The 20,736-nt window shown below is 39.9% G+C and overlaps 1 protein-coding gene across 8 annotated transcripts in view; it reads right to left on the bottom strand.

The window, feature by feature from the left end:
- The window catches only part of cpne7 (copine VII), a 30,786-nt gene extending 14,690 nt beyond the window's left edge, over positions 1-16,096 (bottom strand). Inside the window, exons 1-12 of one of the 8 annotated variants that reach the window (XM_047581456.1) lie at positions 15,915-16,096; positions 14,858-14,914; positions 14,439-14,741; positions 10,292-10,474; positions 9,253-9,327; positions 5,335-5,409; positions 2,090-2,173; positions 1,912-2,001; positions 1,541-1,639; positions 1,260-1,346; positions 872-931; positions 158-291 (exon numbers count right to left, since the gene is read on the bottom strand). In XM_047581456.1, the coding sequence (XP_047437412.1) occupies positions 158-291; positions 872-931; positions 1,260-1,346; positions 1,541-1,639; positions 1,912-2,001; positions 2,090-2,173; positions 5,335-5,409; positions 9,253-9,327; positions 10,292-10,474; positions 14,439-14,612 (1,061 nt within the window). In that variant the 5' untranslated portion in view covers positions 14,613-14,741; positions 14,858-14,914; positions 15,915-16,096. The remainder of the gene's footprint in view (positions 1-157; positions 292-871; positions 932-1,259; positions 1,347-1,540; positions 1,640-1,911; positions 2,002-2,089; positions 2,174-5,334; positions 5,410-9,252; positions 9,328-10,291; positions 10,475-14,438; positions 14,742-14,857; positions 14,915-15,914) is intronic. The other 7 variants (XM_047581455.1, XM_047581454.1, XM_047581453.1 and 4 more) reach the window with 7 other exon arrangements.
- Positions 16,097-20,736: the final 4,640 nt, after the last annotated feature.

Here is a 20,736-nt window from a genome sequence, read left to right as displayed (position 1 = left end):
GCGGGGGTTCAGGTGGAGTGGTTCAGTTCAGTGTGAGCCATTCCACTAAAATGGCACACAAGGAGCACTCTGCAGCCCTACTTCACAACAGGGGACAAAGTCAAAAACTCCTATTGGCACCAAAGACACTTTTCTGAGGAACAAAAAATTGACGAACCTATCATAGTCTTGACAGATTTCCCCTACTGCTATCAGAGCCTTCAGGTACTCGTTGGGCTGGTAAGGGTTGATGTAGTGCAATGAGCAGCTGTTCCTGGGGTCTCCATTGGAGGCTGTGAAGTCAATGGCAACCTGGTAAAAAAAAAAGAAAAAAGAAATTACAAAGTGTGCATTAGAAACATTAGATTTTTTCTATTGATACTTAACTTCCTGGAAAGACTTCCACTTGTTTGTTTATAATGTTATATACCCGTATGAGTGAAAGCGCCTTAAATATGCCTAACGGCAGCATACATTATGTGATCAAAGGAAAGAACTTGTATATTTTACACCCACATAGTCAGCATCTACAGCTCTTATACACTGTAGATCTAAGCAGTTAGCTATTTCATCAACTGCTTCTACCATCGCAGTCCTCATGATTAATATTCATTGCTTCTGTAATCCAGCCAGAGAGTGAGACTGAGCTCTGCAGAGGACCAACCGAAGGGTACGAGTTGAGGAAGTTTTGAATTTATTCCAAGGAGCTGACTGTAACAAGACAACTAACTGTACTCACAGACAAAAACACACAGGAGATTCAAATATCTTTAAATACTGTTATGTTTCACAATAAGGAAATGAAGAAACTATCTAATATTTATGGACCAGCTAAAAGACAGCAGGCCAGTGCAGCCGAGTTCAATGACAGTGAAGCGACTGCTCATTTTACCGTAAAGTGAATTTGGCATCCTCCCATGATGTAATCTAAGAAGGAGTAAACTCTGTGGAGCTGCAAGAAAAAAAAAATATAGAAGTGATGTTCGGGTGAGAAAGCAAATATTCAGCAGTGTATGCGCCTGGTTATCAAAACAGAATGAACTCAGCAAATCTGTTGACTGTGAAAAAAATAAAAAAAATATCTGTATTGCATCAAAGCTACTGAAGCTACAAATCTCCTTGGTGTAAACACATTCTTTTTAAAATAAACGGTAAGAGAAAATAATGGAGATTATTTCTATTCACATGGTTCTTGAAATGTGAAATAACTGTTGCACACAACAAAAGCTTTTTACACCTGGCTGATTCAACTCCTTTCTCTTTCTGCAGAAGATTCCTACCTTAAGGTCAGAGAGAATGACAACTCCCGAATTTTTATAGTTTCTCTTCTTCTGTTTGTACTTTGGATTCACACAATCCCACGACACCTTCAACAAAGCAAGTTAAAGACAAAGAACAGAAGAAACAGCTTAGGGCATTTTGATGATATAAAGGCTCCACAACATTTGTTTCATCTGTGATGTATTTCAGCACAGCAAAATGAGCGGCATATTGGAAATGGATGAAACAGTTACACGGCTGTCTCTCTGCTCCGCTCTGCTCAGCCTCTCCATTCACTGACCTTATTTCCACTGGAAATTTTCTGCATTTCTCTGAAAGTGGCATAGAACTCGCCGATGAAGTCGTGCTTCCCCCTGGAGTCATAATCCCACACTAGGCACTGTGGCACACACACACACACACAACACTGTTTACTAATTTCACTCCATCATACATATATGTATATATATTATTTATACATTTATCTTTAAAACATTCAGTACATATTTGATTCCAGGTCCACATATAGATCAAAGGGATAGATTTTCATTGTTCTGTTCTGTTTTCTGATTCAGGCTGAATCAAACTGGTCATGCAGTTTTTGAGTCACTGACTCCTTCGTCTCTTTTTTTTCTTTTTTTTTACAGCTGTGGATTTACATTCGTCTCCTACCTTAAGCTTTCGATCTTCGTCACAGCTGCACAGAGATATGAGAGACACTTTGAAGGGCTCCCACACTGGATTCAGGTTGTTTTTGATCACCTGTTGGAGTGGGAAAACATTACACAGGGAGCAGAGTGCTACATTAACATTAGCAGGTGAAAATGGAGAGGGAATGTGGTGACATTACCTCAGTTCTGTGCACAAGCTGTTCGGTTTGATCGTCATTGATTCGATATATTTCCAAAAAGGGGTCTGACTTGCTGAAGAGATCCTGCAGAAATAAAGAACCCAAAGATAATAAGCCAATATCTACAGATGTAAGAGTTCCCTGAAACAAGTGGTACGTAGAAAATACGTCTAATTAATTTTTAATTTTTTTTGCTAACATTATGTCAGATTACATAAAACATCAGGTTTAGCACTGAATTTTTTATTTAATTTGCCTTACAGCACATTTTTGTGAACTGTGACTGGCAATATCCCACCATGTTGGCATGATGGACTCACATCAGCATTATTTCAGGATCTAGGGGTTGTTCAGATGATTCATATGAGAGGAAACTGAGTTTGTTCAAATGGCTCTTGACACTGATTGATCATTGCTGATTACAAGAGGAGAGACAATTGTCTTGTGATTAAAGGTCACAGAGACACAGGTACAGCATTCACCACACAGCATGGTGGCACTTTTGGGTGAGAGATCGTCAGTGCTAAATTTGAGAACATTTTGTAGTCTTCTACCTGCCATTTCTTGGTTATTACTTCTTCTTTTTTTTTTCTCAATCACTGACCTTTTTCTTAAGCAAATAGGCTTATTCCATTTCCTTTCATACAGCCTTCTAAGCAGTTTTGAAATGCCATTGGTGCATTCATACAATATGTAAAGTCTAACAGAGAATTTAAATTTTCTTTTGCACTTTCCATGTCCAAAATGCACTGAAAAAAAACAACCTTTTATTAACATCACAAATTCAAATTAAGTCAATGACAGTTATGGTAATTTACATTATGGGCATTTAACCACTTAACTGATAACATGTGAGATGTTTTATACCACTTAAGGTTATTTGTGGTAATCTTAAATCATCCTCTGAGTCTCGAGTACAGGCGTCTTCTGAGAGCATAGGCAAAACTGATTATTTAGGTCAATTGATTCTTCAAGGAAATAAACAATTACCGTGCATTTGTCTGTGTGCGTGACAGTGGCGGCTGGCTGGGTGAATGTGTTGTGTGTACACCGAATTAGACAGTTAAAGATGCATTTCCCGCCACATTAGCCAGATACATCTCCTGAGGGACAGGAGGACAAAAAAAAAAAGAGCCGTAGCATCCGCTCTTTGTTGCCGTGGCAACCAGGAGCCAGTGGCGTCAGCACCACGGACTGATGAAACACACATGTCAAAATTGAATCTCCAAAATTTGATCTCAACAATAAGAGTAATGTTAATCATTAGCAGTTACTGCAATCTATCGTATCATCTAACGACATCAACCCTCTGCCCTTTCAATATTTGCAGTGGGTCGAGGTGATCTGTGTGACAAGCTGCCAGTTAGAAAAAGCTTGCTCCTTCAGTCATCATCTGTTGTTCTTGTTATATAAACTGAGGCATACAAGTGTTCTGTCACAGCTAATTTGCATTGTTAAAAAAAGTATGTGTGCAAATTAACAAAACAGCCAATCAATCATAAAATCTAATTTCTTAGTTTGACAGAAATAGCCCACTGCTATGTGCAAGAAGCTCAGAGGTTGTTCTGTCTCAGTATATAATACTTAGTTTACATGAACAAACCTGAGTGTTTTGGAATCGTAAATCTGGTTGGTTTGGTTTTATGGCAATTATTTTGTTTAGGTGTGGAAATGGCAGGTGAAGATTGGCCATTCCCTGCCAGATTCAGTTATTATGAGAATATGTGCCTGTAACTTAGAATCTGGACTTCATTCAGTGGCATATATCTGAATGCAATTAGATAGTCCTGCAACCAGAGCCATTTAGTCGTAAATAAATTCAATTCCACAGTGCTCAGATGATGTCCATGATTACATGGTTGTTACTCTTCTGTCCATCATTGCATAAAGCCCACACAAACGATCTGATTGGCTCAGCAGGTCTTTGCCAAGGCATAGATCATCTTCCACTGCAAAATTTTTGTGGGTGGGCAAGGCAGGCTGTTGTGAATTCATGTTAATGAATACTGGGCTTCCATGTGTTCACAAACATGGCTCATAATGACACCATTTCTTTTGTTTCTGAGCTAGAAAAATTGGTGCCTTTTAAATCATTTCAGTCACTTGTGGGGAAACGTAAAGTATGAATGGGTTTTGTAGTTAGGAGGAACTGCATGTAGTCCTGATCTCACGTATTTGAATGTAGCTATTGAACCAGCAATGTTAAGAATATGTACTGTGTATAATTTAAAAAAAATAATAATATATGATAATAACTCTGGAGTTATGGTAGTTGAATCCCCTCACTTTCCATTCTCTTCCTGTGTTTACGCTAGTAAATTTAGTGGCTTTTCATGCAAAGAAAGTGCTGCATCAATAAAGGTGCTGTAGTCTTTGTTCAGAGGGAACATGTGAAGACTTTTGAGTCACTGAGGCACATGATCATGCTCCACTGCTTCACAGGTAATGTAATCAGAGATTTATGTGAATCTGCAGAAATCTCAGGCGCAATCAGTTCAGTTGAAACAAAACTGGTGGTTGAATTCTCCTGGCCTTCAACAAGAACAAGAAACAAGAACACTTCAAGCAGCAAACTAAATATATCAAACAAGTATTACAAGCAGAAGGTAGACCTCAAAACATTTTTTTTTTTTCTGGTTTGTTTATTCGATTATTGCCCTCGTGTCAGAGTTGGGTTCAATTTACTGACAGACCAGCTGTGAAATTCAAACTGTGATTTCAAAAATAAATGCACATGTTGTAGTAAATTAATTATTTTTCTCCCAATGCTGCTGGGAATCAAGGATGACCTGACAGTGGAGCATCCTAAGGCCTGTTCCTGAGAGCCTGGTGTGACTTCATATCGTCGGAACTGCAACTGGATGTAAGCTCCCGCTGTCTTTTTGATTGAAATATGCTTTCAGCAAAGAGACGAGGAGCAGCTAAGGTCAGTGGTATCCAGCAGTTAAGTAAAAGCATGAGAATTAAACAAATAATAAGACACATTCCACGTGTCTTTCCATGAACAATGATGGAGTTATTACCACATTTTCCTCTCTCTGTTATAATGATCTCTGTATCGACTTGAAAACTGAAAAAATGATCCCTTACAACTGAATAATGTCAGTGCCAGTGATGCATTGAGGGTGTTTTCTGTGGCTAGGGGTGTCATATTACAATGACCGTTTTAGTAGTCTAGTGTTATTGAAACACATCTAATAAAACAACTGTGTTGGGATTCCCATTAAAATGTGTGTTGTCCTCACCTTATCGTCAAGCTTCTTGGCACAGAAGGAGAGCTCTACATATCCGTTGTTGCCAGAAATTTCCTCAGCATGCACCTGAAAGGAAATAGGATTTGTCAGTAATATTTTGATGTTGGGAGTGCCATTAATAATATTACAACCTTACAGCTCACAAAATAACACTTATGTTTTGAGGAACAAAGGTCAGATAAAACTTCTGAAGGTGGACATTGTTTGCCAGCATTAAACTGGCTAGTTGCTAAACACCGAACTGTCACACAATGGTAAATGTTATTCACGTCTCCTGTCAGTGCTTTTAATGTTTTGTCTGATTGGTGTACACTAGAGCTGCCACAATATCAGATTTTCACTTCACGATTATCATGGACAATAACGATATTATCACAATATCAACAAAAAATGTAAATAATAACAGCAAAATCCGGGAAATGCATCTTTAACTTAATGTTGTTTTCCCCCTTTTGGGAGATGAATTACACTCGAAATGACAGTAGAACAGAAGAAAACAGGGGAAAAAAAGATTCAATAGGCACTGATTCATTTACACCAAGGGTGCCCAAATTCTTCCCAGTGCAGGGCCAAAAATGAATCAGGGTTAGGGTTTGGTTGTGGGCCAAAATGTTAATTTTACAATACATTAAGTGAAATAAGGCCATATGCAGCATGCATGCGCAAAACAAACATTATCACAAATTAATTTTGAAAAATTAATGACTGGTTATTGTGCTTCACATTTACGTTAAAAAAAAAATACTTAACATCTGTCTGGTTTCTTTAAATTAAAAAAAGTAATAACTGAAGCTGTATTGAATTGAAATATTTGAAGACAGACATGGATCATTACTAGGCCTATATCTTATACAAATACAAAGGCCTTTGGTGCAATGGGCAAAGTAACACAAAACATGTCCGCAGTGAAATCAGTACTGTACTTACTAGTGCGATAAACAAAGTGACAAAACAAGGAGCGTTAATTAAATAGACTTCAACCTACGATATACACCGCAATGGAATTGAACTTTTTTGACTTTTCGTTTGTTTGTGCGCCACCGTCTAACACGCTCCATCTGCATCCTCACATTCGCTGCTGGTCTTCTTCACTTCACAGGGTTTGAGCTGGCAGGAGCTCAACAGCGCCACCATACTATCAATGTATCACAACGATATTCTTTGGTCAGGAGTGGAAGTGCACCAATAAATAGTATTAAATGAAAGAGAGCGCGGATTCTGAACGCTGACAGTAGGAAATAAAAATTATACAGTGGGCAAGAAGCGGGCCTAACTCCAAATTGGACAGTAAAGACTTACATGATATTGTCATATGCGCATTTTTCAAAACGATATCGCAAATGTATTTTTTTATACCACGATTATCGTCAGTACCGGTATACTTTATGTCAGAATTGACAATAAAGTTGACTTGACTTGATACCTTGATAAGAGAGTGAAGAGACTCAATAGCTAGAAACAGGAGAACCCCACCATCAGAGGTTATTATATCAACTTGTGGATTTAACTTTTTATGGATGTGGAAGTTATCGCATACAGTATAGCAGTGCATCTTCTAAATTGCGTCGAAGTTGGTTCTTTGAATGGCTGCTGTTCTTTCTACTTGTGTATCTGTTCTATTGCTTCCTCTGTACCAGGACAGAGAAGTTTGCTTTCTTCTCCTCTGTATCAAACTGTCAGGAACTGTCTACTGTCTGTTATAAATTCCAGGAACTAGCAGCCATAGCTCCAACCAATCGTTCAACCAATCAGCACTTGACCCAAGCATAGCATCATCACTCAGTGGCGACAAGCATATTTCCAAGCCTCTGTGTTGACTGCATTCCCATAATCCTTCACTTTTTTGAAGGTGGTGAGCTTGGCAAATCATTGCCAACAGAGAACCCTAAATTGGTATTGAGGCACACCATCCTTATTGTGAGGCAGACATGTAGTGTTTTGCAGAATTTTTGTCTCCCCCCTGTGGCAGTGAGCGTAATTACACAATCACAGCTGATGCATTTGACTGACACATCCCAACATTTTAAAGTCCCTTTCTTCTTTCCGTGTTCGCCATACTTCAAGTTTCTATGGCGTACTCCATCTCTGTAGCTATAGTTACTTCCCTCTTAAGCTCTGATAAACAATGACTGCGTTATGACATAAAAGCTGTCACCACTGGTGCACCAGCACAGCAATGTCACCACAGACAACAGGTTTAACACTGGATTCGCCATTTACCTCACCCTGATTAGTTTGTGGAACAGACGTCCATTTGTATGTAAGCTGTTCCCTATAACTTTAAGACTGATGCCGTCCAACAATATTCCAACAGCTTCTTTTTATGCTTCTTCTTAGAGGCACATCTCGGTTCAATTTGAAAACTAGTGAGTGATGCATACGTATATTTTAGATTTTGTATGACCTCGACTTATTGATGTATAATGTCAATTGTACAAGTTCTCTCAAAATCGTATAATAAGACTGAGAACTTCAGAAGCGTCACTTTTTCAATATAGAAATCAGTGAGTTGGCTGTACATCCATGAGTACGTGGCTAATAGTTATTTTTGCATGCATCAAATGAGCTGAGTTCCAATTCAGTCACCTTTATTTGCCAGGAATGTGTTCTCTGCATTTAACCCATACAACAAGTATGGTAGGTCCCAAAGCTGCTTCTATAACCACTAGTTACCTCAAATCCAATGAGCAGTCTCCTAGCCTGAGCTGTTTGCCCTGATAATTTGTAGACCACAGCATAACTAACTTTGTTTAAATTCTGTAAATTGTCTCAATTGTGTCTGGAAATGTATCCACATGCTCAGACTTTGAACTTACCTAATAATTACCAAAAGCCCTCTTCTGGGCCCTGTAATCTTGGTTTCACAAAAAGAAAAACTTTATATATCCTTTTAATGGTTTGTGAGACAGTCAAACACACGCACAGTCAAAATACACAATATTACAAGTGCAGTTAAAAATGGAAATGGAATAAAATATAGATGTCTGTGCCATGATGTCATGTGTGGGCAGCCACAACACACTGGGTAATAGATCAACATTATGCTGGTACACTGAATTATCAATATTTGGTCTTTGCCCTTGGCTCCATCTTAAATAAAGTCAAACCTTGGCAAGAGTTTAAACTGTCAGGATTTTAAAATTGATGAGTCTGACTTTAAGGTCATTTCTGTAAGCGGGGAGTGAGGAGAATAGATGAGGAACAATTTCTTGCTCATTGTGAGAGAGAGGGGGCTGAATTTTTTCAGGCAGAACTTTATAAGTTCATTGACACAAGGTATGCAGAGGATTGGACAAATACATGGAAGCATTATTTCTGTAACGCATGAAGCAATCCAATATCGTAGACAAGAACAGGCATTGCAGCATCTTGTCTGCCATAAATTCATTAGTAGAGGGGGTTCTCTTGTGAATTTCCAAACAAGATACAGTGGTTACCCGACAGACCAGTAATTGAGCTCGTCCCATTTTCACCACCACTGGCACTGGGTTGTTAACTTTATGATGGCGATTAATAAACCAACCATCAGTTTTTCTCTCTTGTATCTGACACAGGATTTCTTACAGATGCATCATTTCTTATGTGTCTTGTGTGTGTTAGCATGTTTATAGCTGCCACTAAAAATAGACACCACCTTATAGTGTCTTCAATCTCATCTTATTATTTTTTTTCAAGGGTTTACTGGAGATAAGCTGGTCCCAATCAAATTGGTCTGGAAAAGCAATACAGAGAAAATGTTCAGATACATTATGGTGCCCGAGTATGAACTGCTGTGCTTAATGCTACTACCCATCGATTTACCCTCCATTATTTCGCTCAGCTCTTCCACTTTCTTGATGTCCAGCAATCCAGACAATTTAATTCACCCGAGCAGTAAGGTCACAAGCACAAAGTAACTCGGTAACCTACTGTGATGGTGGATTTGCCGGCATATTTCCCGTACTTCAGCAACAAAGGCTTCACCATCTTCTTTTGAGCCACAATCTGCAAAGAGTGAGATAAAGATGATGTTGACCTTCAGTCCTCAGCGGTACACCAAGATCTGAGTTATCAACCCCAATGATAAGTATCAATCACTTGATCTAAGCAGCAAATATGTGGCATGTGTTATGTTTACCATCAACATCACAGACACAGAGATATGCATCTGCATGTTTTGGTTCTTTTACACCCAGATCACAGAGATCACAGTGTTTATGGTAGAAAACATAAATCCATTCGGCCGTACTGTCCATTGGTGCGATCAGGTGTTGCTCTGCTAAACAGAGAACAAAATTGACTTTTTCTTGCATATTGAGTCGCAGTGTTGCTACCCGTCAGTGACTGTCACTGTTGCAGACTGTCCCTGTGGCCCTGAATGAAGTCCAATCACTGCAAAGCTATTTTCCACAGAGTAATGCTGGTCTGGGCCTTGGATAATGTTCATATGGCTGCAAATCTGTCCTCATAGATTCTCATGGTAAGTTTTTTTTTTCTGAATGGCTTGGCTTGCCCTAACAGTTAACAGCCTGTTCGTTTTCTTTTTTCTTTTCTTTTCTTTTTTTTTTTTAGGAGTAAAGGAGCAATCAAGATATTCTTATGAAATACAGAAGAACCAGTCACTTGCATGCCTGATTTCAGTGAGGGACTAGCATTTTACTGTTTTAAACCTAAGTGAGTGATGTCATTTGAATTGTGAATTATGTGATTGCATTTATTGTATATTAAGTGCTATAGTAAATTGTAAACATTTCAATTCATCGTACAATATTTATCCCAGTGCCACCCTATGCAGAAATACATGATGCACTGAATCAGATAATTGTGAAGAGTCAATTTTTTTTTTTAATTCATCCTAAAGTAGTCGGCTTTAAAGACAGATAATAAACTAATAAATGTCATCAAGTGGTCATTGGTGATATTACATTATCATACTTTGGAACCCACTGTTATAGCAGCACATGTCTACCTGGCCGAGAGTGCACTCCACCCCTCCAAGGAAGTCATCGTCACGGGTCCCAATGCTGTGAGTGCCATGGATGTCGTAGACCTCGAATCGCAGCTTCTGAACCTCCTCAAAGTAATAATCCAGGGAGAAAACCTTTCCAAAGACTGGGTGCAAGTTGCTCTTGATGACTTCTGTCCTGTCCAGCTGAGAAGCAGCACACCAAATTAGATTTTCACATTCTGGTATTCCTCATCGCAATAAATAATATAGTGTAATTGAAGCAAAAACTGGCTGCAGGGTAATTAAGCCATTCTTTGACAAAATGGTACAATTTAACATGCTGTATCTTTATCCGCATATTTGTCTTCCTACTTATTTTGAGGAACACCAGTGTAGATAGGAGGGCAAATGTTATTGCATTCCGTCAAGAGGATGATGCGAGAGATGATTGGAAGGCTCTGACATTTAATCTCAGCGTTGAGAAAACATCCGTGCTTGTCTTTGACTGCCTGACAAGGAAAAGCTGAGCTCTCTGAGACCCCATCTGCTCGGGGTGATGGATTTAGCTCTCACACAGCTCCACGAAACATTTCCATGCTGCCCAGTTCGTCATGAGCGCAAATCATCATTAAACATAATATTTTTAGTCTGCGGATGTTCATAAATATATACAGCAGACAAACTGACTTTTCAATGCATGGTGTATTGAGCTTGATGTATAATGCATGGAGATGTTCAATGTGTGATGCTTGCTTGCTTTGCCACAAAAGAGAAACAACGTACACTCTGATATCCTCAAAATGATGCCTTCATTGTAAGTGGACCAGTTGCAGACATAGTGTCATGACGACTTTAGTGCTCTCTTGACTCTCATTTGTGGCCCTGGGAAAGATAATGTGAGGTGTAGATCTAATAAAGGGCTGAGCTGGACTATCCATCATTTCAACAACAACCCAAATAAGAAGTACAGTCACACTGTCACTCCAGAGATGAGTCACACATTGAAAAACAAACATCTGAGCAGATGTTGCTTTTCCACAAGTAAACACCTTTATTATCCAAGTGTTCAATTATAGGCTATCCAAAAGGTATTTCCTCATTTTGTGTTTTGAGGCTTGTGGAATGTGCTGTCTAATACGTCAAATTCTTGGGAGAGCTCCTGTATTAAAAATATATTTTTAAGGGAATGTTTTATTTGGAGCCCGATGCCTGTGAAAGAAAAGAAAAAGGAACAAGTTGGTGGCTTTAACTTGAAATAGTTACTTTATCCCTTCTCGACCTATTTCAGATTTTTATGAATCTGTCCCAAATAGAATACATGCTGTTTATACGTGGTAAACTGTGAACATAATTTGCTAAAGGTAAACTTTACTCCTTTCTGCAGCAATATGTGTGTAATGTAATTGACAGGTTGTGTTTATCATGTGGTTAAAACGGTAGATATCGTCGTTAATAAGGATGCAAAGGGCATACATTACTGAAGTCCTTATTTCCCAACATTATAGTAGCCAAAATTCCCCATTTGTAGTCATATTTCCCCCCGTATATCAGAGTTTATGGCCACACACTGACTGTGGAATTTGACAAACATGACTGATATTATTTTTCAGTGACACGTCACACGGAGGCGTTACCTTCCTGGAAAAAAAACAAAAAAAAAACCAAAAAAACAAAAAACAAAACACACACAGTGGGACAGAAATGTTTCATTGTGGGAATGGTGATGAGTCAGAATAAATTTGTATTCATTTGGACTGAGCCCTCCCTCTAAGCAATCAAAACAACAAAAGGCCTCCCACCTGTGTGGAAGCATCTGCATTTACTCTATTCCCTGTAAGCTTCCTGTAATTGCACTGTAAAACCTTGTTTATTGTATTTCTGTGGCTTTTGATCCCATTTTGCTGGTTTTACATTATGAGAAAGGACGTCTGCCTAAAACCTCTGCACACAAGCATTTGATTTGTGGTTTTTAGCCTAGACTGCATGTGTTAATTCATTAATCCTTTCTACTATACCTTGTGAGTTCGGAATGAAGGCTGTTTTTTGTTTTTTTGTTTGGTCAGTATAATTTTATTTCATTATCTTGAAGTAAAATTTAATTGCTTGAGGTTAGAGATAATCAGTCTTTGTCAGATAAACTAATCTGGTTCTCTGTTTAACAACAACAACAACAACAATAATGATAATAAGAATACTGGGATTGGAAGTACCAACAAGGGCTTGGCCTCCTCAACCTCATTTACCTTCTTTATTGTTTTTTCTTGCCTCCTCTTTGTCTCTTTGTGCCATCTGGATGGACAGATTTGGGATGAGTCTGATGAGTCTGTTTGTTGATGAAATCTAATCAGAGCTACATAGGATAGATCGCGCCAAAGTCTGTGACGCCTGTTTGTTGTTGGCCTGGCGCCAGAGATATAAAGAGAAAACTGACACACGAGATTCATTTTTTCAGTCAGTTCTTCCAGGTAGGTCCAGCATGTATGTTTATCACAGCGAGCCAGTGTTGCTTAGGTTAGCGAGAAAGAGCGGGTTTTTGAAACAACTCATTATCACAGGAGCACAAAGACTCCAGGAAAAAGAAAATGTCATGTCATCTCCACCCTGATTCTGCATTTGTCCTTGGAGGGAACAGGTGGTGAAATAAGGAACAATGTATGTGCGGTTTAACAATTAGCACTTCCAAGTCAACTGAGGCCGTGCAGCTTGAGCTCAGAAAGGAGAAAGAGGGAGACAGGGTGGTGATGTGAGTGGGCTCTGCTTCTTACTCAGTCACTGACGTAAGTAAACAGTTTGCACAAGCAATGGTGCCTCCCAGAACTGAGGGATTTGACAGCAGATAATTGGACAAATGGTAATGTATGTATGGATGGATGCATGATAGATAGATCCTTGTATCCTTTCCCTGTAAACAGTAATGTGCAAAATATTTATCCTTTATCCCATATTTATCTTTTTTATACAGTGTTTTTAACTTTATATTCATACGCCTGTATATGATGTTTGTATTCAGTATTCCTGTGAGTAGGTTCCTATAGATACATAGATAGACACATAGATGGATGCTGTAGCACTGACAACAGAGTATCGGACAATGCAATTTCATATGAATTTGCTGCTGTTGAGGGAGCTAAAAATAGACACTTATGAATTCATGCTACATTGAACCCAGGTCAGTCCTCTCATGTAACAACCTCAAATTAAAACCAAGAAACTCCAAAGCTCTGTCAGCCAAGTGGTTTTAATCATCCCTGCCTAAGAATAGAATGTCGTGGTTCCGCATTCGTATAGCCCAAACATTTCATTGAGCATCTTTAACAAATGGTTCCCATGTGGCAGAGATCTGGCAGACCTACAGTTAATTATTATCTCCTCTTTCACTGAAAGGAGAGCTTTTTGTCAGATGAAGAGTTGAATGGGGAAAAAATCTACGTAATTAGATATTCCCTGTCACACTTTCCTCTACTTAATGGACACCTGTGTTTTGGCTTTCCCTCACAAACCAAATGACTTAATTAACGGGGAAATGGGAGACCGGCTGCCTGCACTCCGAATCAGATTGGGACTAAACCAACACACTTAACAATTTTACCCGGAACACAAGTCATCATGCTGCAAATTACCAACCTACTGTTTGTCCATGTAGACATGTCATGCATAATATGAATCCTTCAGGGCAGATAAGACAAGACAATCTATTATTAAATCACTGTATTGTGGAAACAGACACCTGCAACGTGTACTGTACATACTCCATTTCTTATTCGTAATTGGGAAGCAGACAGCTGTTGTGTAGCTTTTCCGCAGACAGCTGAAAGTTTACCAATCCATTTGGCTGACTGGCTACACAGATTTCAGGATAAGTGGAGTGAGATAGAAATATCACTCTGATCTCTGATTTCACACATCGCCCATGTTTAATTGTGAAATCTCAGGCTTTCCAGATATGTGATACAGGGAGGGAGACAGGGCTGAGCAACTATTATTTAATCACTGAGAAACATGTTGCTCAGACCATCCTCAGGTTGCTACATTTGAATTGCTCTTATTCATCTGTGAGCCAAGGTTATGTTTAAATAATGTGGGTAATGACTCAGACGAGGAGATTAAATAAGATGGTGGACTGATTTGTAGAACAACTGCACATATGGAAGAAAAAGAGGGGGCTCACCTCGGTCCACTGTCCATTGGTCTGTACCATCAGAATGACGCAGGGGTCAGACTTATTAAGCGTGTCTCGATCCAACAGAGCTTTGCAAGACACACGCAGCTCTACTTTGGAGACACAGGTAGCTGGACCGCTGAGGCTGGTCGCAGGGGAGGTGGCCTCCTGAACATCATTCATCGTGGCTCAGGGAAAGAAGAGGTACGGTGGGAGGCTGCTGGTTTCTCCGAAGGATGAAGGAAAATCTAGCAGACGGCTGAGGGATCTCAGTGAAGACGTGGCACGCTCACAGGAGACAGGCCCTTCTGACTTGGTACAGATGTCACAAACACAGAGATTCTTGTTGAGTCCCAGGGGACTAACCAAACCCAAGCTATTATCACTGCCTGTCAGAGTTTATCCCTCAGTGAGGGATGTCATCTCACCTCGGTGGCGACGAGAGACAGGTCATGAAGTTGCTTTTAGTAGCCTAGATCAAATTCCTGCAAAGATTCATTATAGATGGTCAAACTGAGTGCCACCTCCATAAACGCTCAATTTCTCAGTTACAAAAAAAGGAGGGAGTCGCTCAAAGTTAAAGAGCTCTCCACAAAAAATAAAAAAAATAAAAATACTAAATCATTGGCTTGGTGTAGTTATTTTCTACATACTGCCTTAATTGACTGTTTTAATTCTGCATCCAGGACTAAATATATAATATTACAAATATATTTAGAGGAATTAAAGGTATGAACAATAGGTGAAACCTTAGCTGATGAAATCAGGAATCCAAAACGCACATGGCTGAGTGATTTTATAACCCAGACAACAACATAAGCCAAGAAAGCACTTTGCTTTGTTTAAGATCCAATGTGGCGAGCATCCGCCCTGCTCAAGTGCCCTGGATCAACGAGAATTTGCTTAACTGTTAACCCATCTTAACTGCCTTAGAAAAAAAAAAGTATTATGGCGGGGATCGTATTTCAGCACAATTTACTGAAAGTGTCACAATATGAGACAAACCGACAAGTGTGTTTGGCTTTCAGTACCAGGGACAGCGCCCGAGGTTTTCACTTGCAGCTGGAAACCACATGTTACCCAGAAGCGTTCATCTGAAACTTAACTCCAGAAAATGAGCTATGAAACACAACACGGTGTTATCTTTTGAAGGAAAACTCAAGTAAAGCCCACGAGCGAAAGACTCCGGATTTAACCCGGCAACTTAATAAAGAAGATACAATAAACGCTCCTAAAAGGCGCGTTAAAAAAACATCACATTGAACGAACTCCGCTGCAAATCAGTAGGACAGCTACGCGGTGATCTAGCTTTAGTTTCCCTATTTACAAAGCGTCGTACTTATAGTTGTCGTCTGTCATTTCCTGATCTTAGTCACTTCCAACAAGACAAACCTGCAGCTGACAAAAAAAGCACAACAGCGCCCGCACTTCAAACCCTCATCCAAAAACAGTTACCTGTGCTCAAGTTAAAAACGAGAAACTCACTTCCTACCTGTCGTTCTTCTTTACTCTTGGACACTCTTGTTTAATGCGCTGCCATAACACACTGCCTGATTTTTTTTTTCCCTCCTCCTCTGCCGAAACTCATTGGCTATTCTGGCGAGGAGGGAGTAGGCTCGGCTTGGAGAGATGTGGAGTGGAGACAGTCCAGCTGCTGATGGAAGGATGGGCTTTTCGTTTGGATGCGATTATCCGTAGTTCAATTCAAAAACCGAGTCTATGAGAGAGGGGGAGAGAAATGTAACATGAGCCGCTGCATCTGACAGCTCGCACAGAGCGCAAAACCTGAGATGGGCGTTAAGAAGGTGTGCATTGATTTTGAGTGATTAGGTGAAATAAATAGAACTTAATGGAAAGACATGTTCTTACTATTCCTGCTGCTTCACACTCTTTCTCTCTCTCTGTGTTTTCTGTTTTCTGATGAATCTGTGCAGGCTCAGTAAAATAGTATCACTGTTTGAGACACTGTTTATGCCCAAATGTCTCAATATTTATTGTAGCAACTAGCAGCTAACCAGTTAATTAAGCTTGAAAACAAAATCCGTGAATGGTAGACAACAGGATGTATTGCAGGTGTTTACACACCGATCAGGCATAACATTATGACCACCTTCCTAATATTATGTAGGTCTCTATGGTGTGCCTCCAAAACAGCTTTGACTCATCAGAGAATGGACATGGGCCTTCTGAGGGTGTCCTGTGGTGGTCTTTGGGTCCTGTGGGTTGAGTGGAGGGGCACCAGTGGAACAGGCTTGTTCCAGTGCATCCTTGATACTTGATCAGTTTGGGATCTAGTGAGTTTGGAGGCTGGGTCAACTCCTTGTGTTGTTCTTTATGCTTTTTGAGTTGTTCACTTCTCATGTCAGTGGTTTTAGAGTTGTAGCTGATCGGTATAAAATTAGACACTAAATCTGTTCAAATCATAATGTGCATTGCACTCAAAACACATCAGACGCACCAGAGGAAAATGCATTTATATCCACAGTTCTTTGAGCTGTGAAATATTATGTTGAATCATCTCCTCATCTTAGATTAAGAACGATTTACTGGTCCTTCTTATAGCGATATGCTCTAGATCTAAAATTAGTTCTATCCCACATGTGATCACGGAAAAAAAAAAATGTAATCAGCTGACTGGATGATAATCCTTTCAGTAAGATCCATTTTGTACATAGACAGCAAGCGTTGGGGACATTTTCACAACAAAACAACAGGTGCTGAAAAAGACAGATCGTTCAGCAGTAGCACATCAGGCATCAAGTCTCTCTATGCGGGAGCTCCAGACATCAGTGAACTCTGCCACAATTATCAAACACACACAGACACAGGTTTAAGCCAAGTGTATGACATTAAATGTCTCTTTCAAAGTGTAGGGTTTCAGTCACTTGTCAGCTATGTATGTTACATAACGTATTGTTGCTGTGCTTGAACCTTTTCACAGTCCACCCACGAATGTATTATTTTCATGAATGTTTTTACAGACATTGCATAACATTTATAGATCGCATTGTCAAAACAGCGGCTCTTGGGTTTCGTCAGAGCACATCTGAAGGCCGTGAAAGACAAGACAAAATTACTTGGGGGATTTTAGGCTCATCAGAATACAAAGTATAAATAGAAGTTTCCTTCTGCCTTTTTCAAAGTAGCTTGTGTGGTTGGCTCTGAGTTGCAGTGCACTTTAGGATAATGAAATTGTGTAGGCTTCGGCTTTTGTAACATTTCAATCCTGATGGGTTTTAAAATCTCATATTTCTAAAATGGCCTTCAAGCAGAGAGAACTTTATTTATTTTTTTTTCCATCTGAGTTTTGCAGCATTGCAACTTGGTTTCAAGAGGATGCGGCATATTCAATGAGAGGCTTTCAAAAGAGGCAGGCAGGCAGACAGACAGCCCAATCAAATTATTCCAACAGCAGGAAAAAATAAAACATATGGCTCCCTGCTTTTTAATTATCTGCTCTGTTGACCAAAACACTGAAAGATTCCCTAAACTCCCTGTACGAGCTGTTATTGAAATTGTTTTTTATAAATGAAGGAAATCCATGATTTTCAAACACTCATTTACTTGGCCTCAAGTCAGTTCCAGTTTTCACCCTCACTGACTCTTCCTCCATGGGTATTCAGAGTTGGTAGGGAACGTCTGCTGTGGGGCTCACACCTGAGCCCTCTTACGCCACAGCTCCAAACAACGGCCATCTGCTGCTGCTACTGCTGTGTCGGTTCAGCACCTCACAGGACGTTCCCTGCCTTTACACGTGGGTTATCTATTCAGACCCCACACACACGTGCATTGACTGCTCACCTTGGTGCTGCTGACCACACTGCATGCACAATAACCCCAAAAAGGAGGTGCACCTGTGCAACATCATTGTCAGTTTTCCACCAGTAGCTCCCTCGAGTGGAGGCATTTTTTTGGACGTGGGGAGACTTTTGAAAAAGACACTTTTTTTCCCGAAAGACACTATTGATTGTAAATAGTTTCTTATTGGTAATAGGAGCATCACTGTTAATGAAAATCAATCCCCGGGGTTGTGTTTCAGTGCACAGCACCATCCTCAGCCATCATTATATATGCCTTACTGACCTACAAATTGTGCAGTCCAAAAGGTCTCACTTAGCTTCCACAGTAGACACAATACACACAGTACATAACTGCAATAAAGCTGACACTGCAGGAGGATGCCCGGCCTCATTGATTGAATGCAGATAGAGGATGTTAATTGCAGCAAAGATGGAAGTGAGCACAGAGAAAAAAAAAATAAATAAAAAAATGATGAGCAAATGTGGAACTCGAAAGTAATATCAACAGTCATCCATAACATTGTGACCACTGTCAGGTGAAGTTAATAACTGATCGTCTTGTGACAAGGTTTACGCGTTAGAAGAAGGAAAAATGATGATGCTAGTTGGTAGCTCAAAAAATGACAGCTACTGGGGGGTATTAGCCCTGAGTAGAGTCAGATCAAGCAGGGTGCCCATGCTGACCCATGTCTATTACAAAGCCTCCATAATGGGCAGCAGAACAGGACCACAGGACCCTAGTCTCATCAGTCACATAGCAATAAGGTGCACTATGGGTAGAAGGCGACCCAGGAAAGGCAGTGTCGTGGCAGCCAGTGGGCAATGTTGTGCTGAGAGACCATTTGGATGTTGCCTTGACATAATCATTTGCAAAAGCTCTGTTGCACACCATGTACAATGTGCGCTGCCACAAAGCAAAAGTATTTCATGAATAGTTTGAGGAGCACAACAACAAGTTTGAGGTACTGACTTGTCTTCCAAATTCCCCAGATCTCAGTCCAATTAGAAACAAGCATGATCCACGGAGGCCTCACCTCACAACTTGCAGGACCTAAAGGATCTGCCTTCTGAGGCCTGGAATCCCTGCCTCCACAGGTCATGGCCCTTTGGTGGCAAAAAGGGAGACTGACACAGTGTTAGGCAGGCAGTGATAATTTCATGGATGATCGGAATGGATGAAGTGAAATTTTATGATACACTTCACAATCTTCTCCTCGGCCTCACTCAAATGAGAATACAAGGCTTTGGAGAGTAGATGTTTTACTGTTGGATGTGACTTGACAAAATGATTGTTACGTTCAGGGGTCATGTTTATTTGGTTTAAACACATCCAGGTCCTTTAGGAAAGCTGCTAATTAATAATTTCTCATCATCTACAGAGTCTTGTTACATCTGTTCGGGTTAATTGATTTTTTCACCAATACCCTACATTAAAGATAAGCATCGTTTTCAGTTCTAGTTTCAACCACATCAATCACTCCACGCCAAAATCAACTTGACTGTCCACTTACCTTCATTAACTGAATTATTTATGAACATTCAGACTGCTCAAGCACAGAAAGACACTCAAGGAGACACACACAAGGACACCCAGTCACTTTGGATCTTTCTTGGAATAGACATTTTCTGCTTTAGTAGAGTAATGCATGAGTCTCACGGTTTCTCTGCATCTGTGTTGGTTTTATTTCTTTCATTTTAAAGACACACCACAGTACACCCAACACGTGTACAGACCTCTGCTGGACAACCCCACACTAGTAGTCTGCTCTGAGTCATGTGCAAGAGCACGTTTATGTGTGAAAATTAAAATTCACCTTCTCTGCAGGAGCTGTCCTGCTCCCCCCCATCGCTGTCCACCTCAGAGATTATTACTGAACTCAACATGTAGTACCTGTACATACTGTGGAAAATGGAAAGCTATTTTAGTATTATGACAATCACTCAAATGCATCAACTGCTCTCTGTATAGCATTTTGCTGACCAGAGTTATAAAATACTACTCGTTTCCCTCTGCTAACTAGGTATTGTTGATCTCAGGACACTGACAATCATTTGCCAGTGTGACTGTCATGACAAATTTTTAAAAACAGTATGCCTGCTTGATTTTAAGGTCTTCATTAATGAGTTACCCGTTGTGCCTCTAGTGCCACCTACTGCTCTAAATACAAGCCTAATTCACACAGTGGATCTCACTTCAGACCAGGTCTGACAGTAGTCTGTATTTACTGCTACAACTGATTAGAAATCAGAATAACTTCCGCTAATTATGTACGCTACAAGACTGGTAACACACCAAGGTAACACTCAAAAAACTTAATTCTAGCTGTAATTTGTGGATAAATCTTCCAAACTATTATACAAAGGACTTGTTATTCGTACTTCTTTTAGATTTAGTATGACTCCATACATATACTAGGATAGGTTAGATGTGGAGCAGTTATTTCAGACCATGTAAACTACAACCTCTCCATCTAAACAAGTTCATAATCATGACAATTCTCACACTG

This window comes from Mugil cephalus, chromosome 3 (assembly GCF_022458985.1).
Source record: "Mugil cephalus isolate CIBA_MC_2020 chromosome 3, CIBA_Mcephalus_1.1, whole genome shotgun sequence".
In the NCBI taxonomy this organism is placed as follows: domain Eukaryota; kingdom Metazoa; phylum Chordata; class Actinopteri; order Mugiliformes; family Mugilidae; genus Mugil; species Mugil cephalus.
The sequence above is the reverse complement of the archived record's forward strand: the minus strand, read 5'-3'. Positions and strand labels throughout refer to the sequence as shown.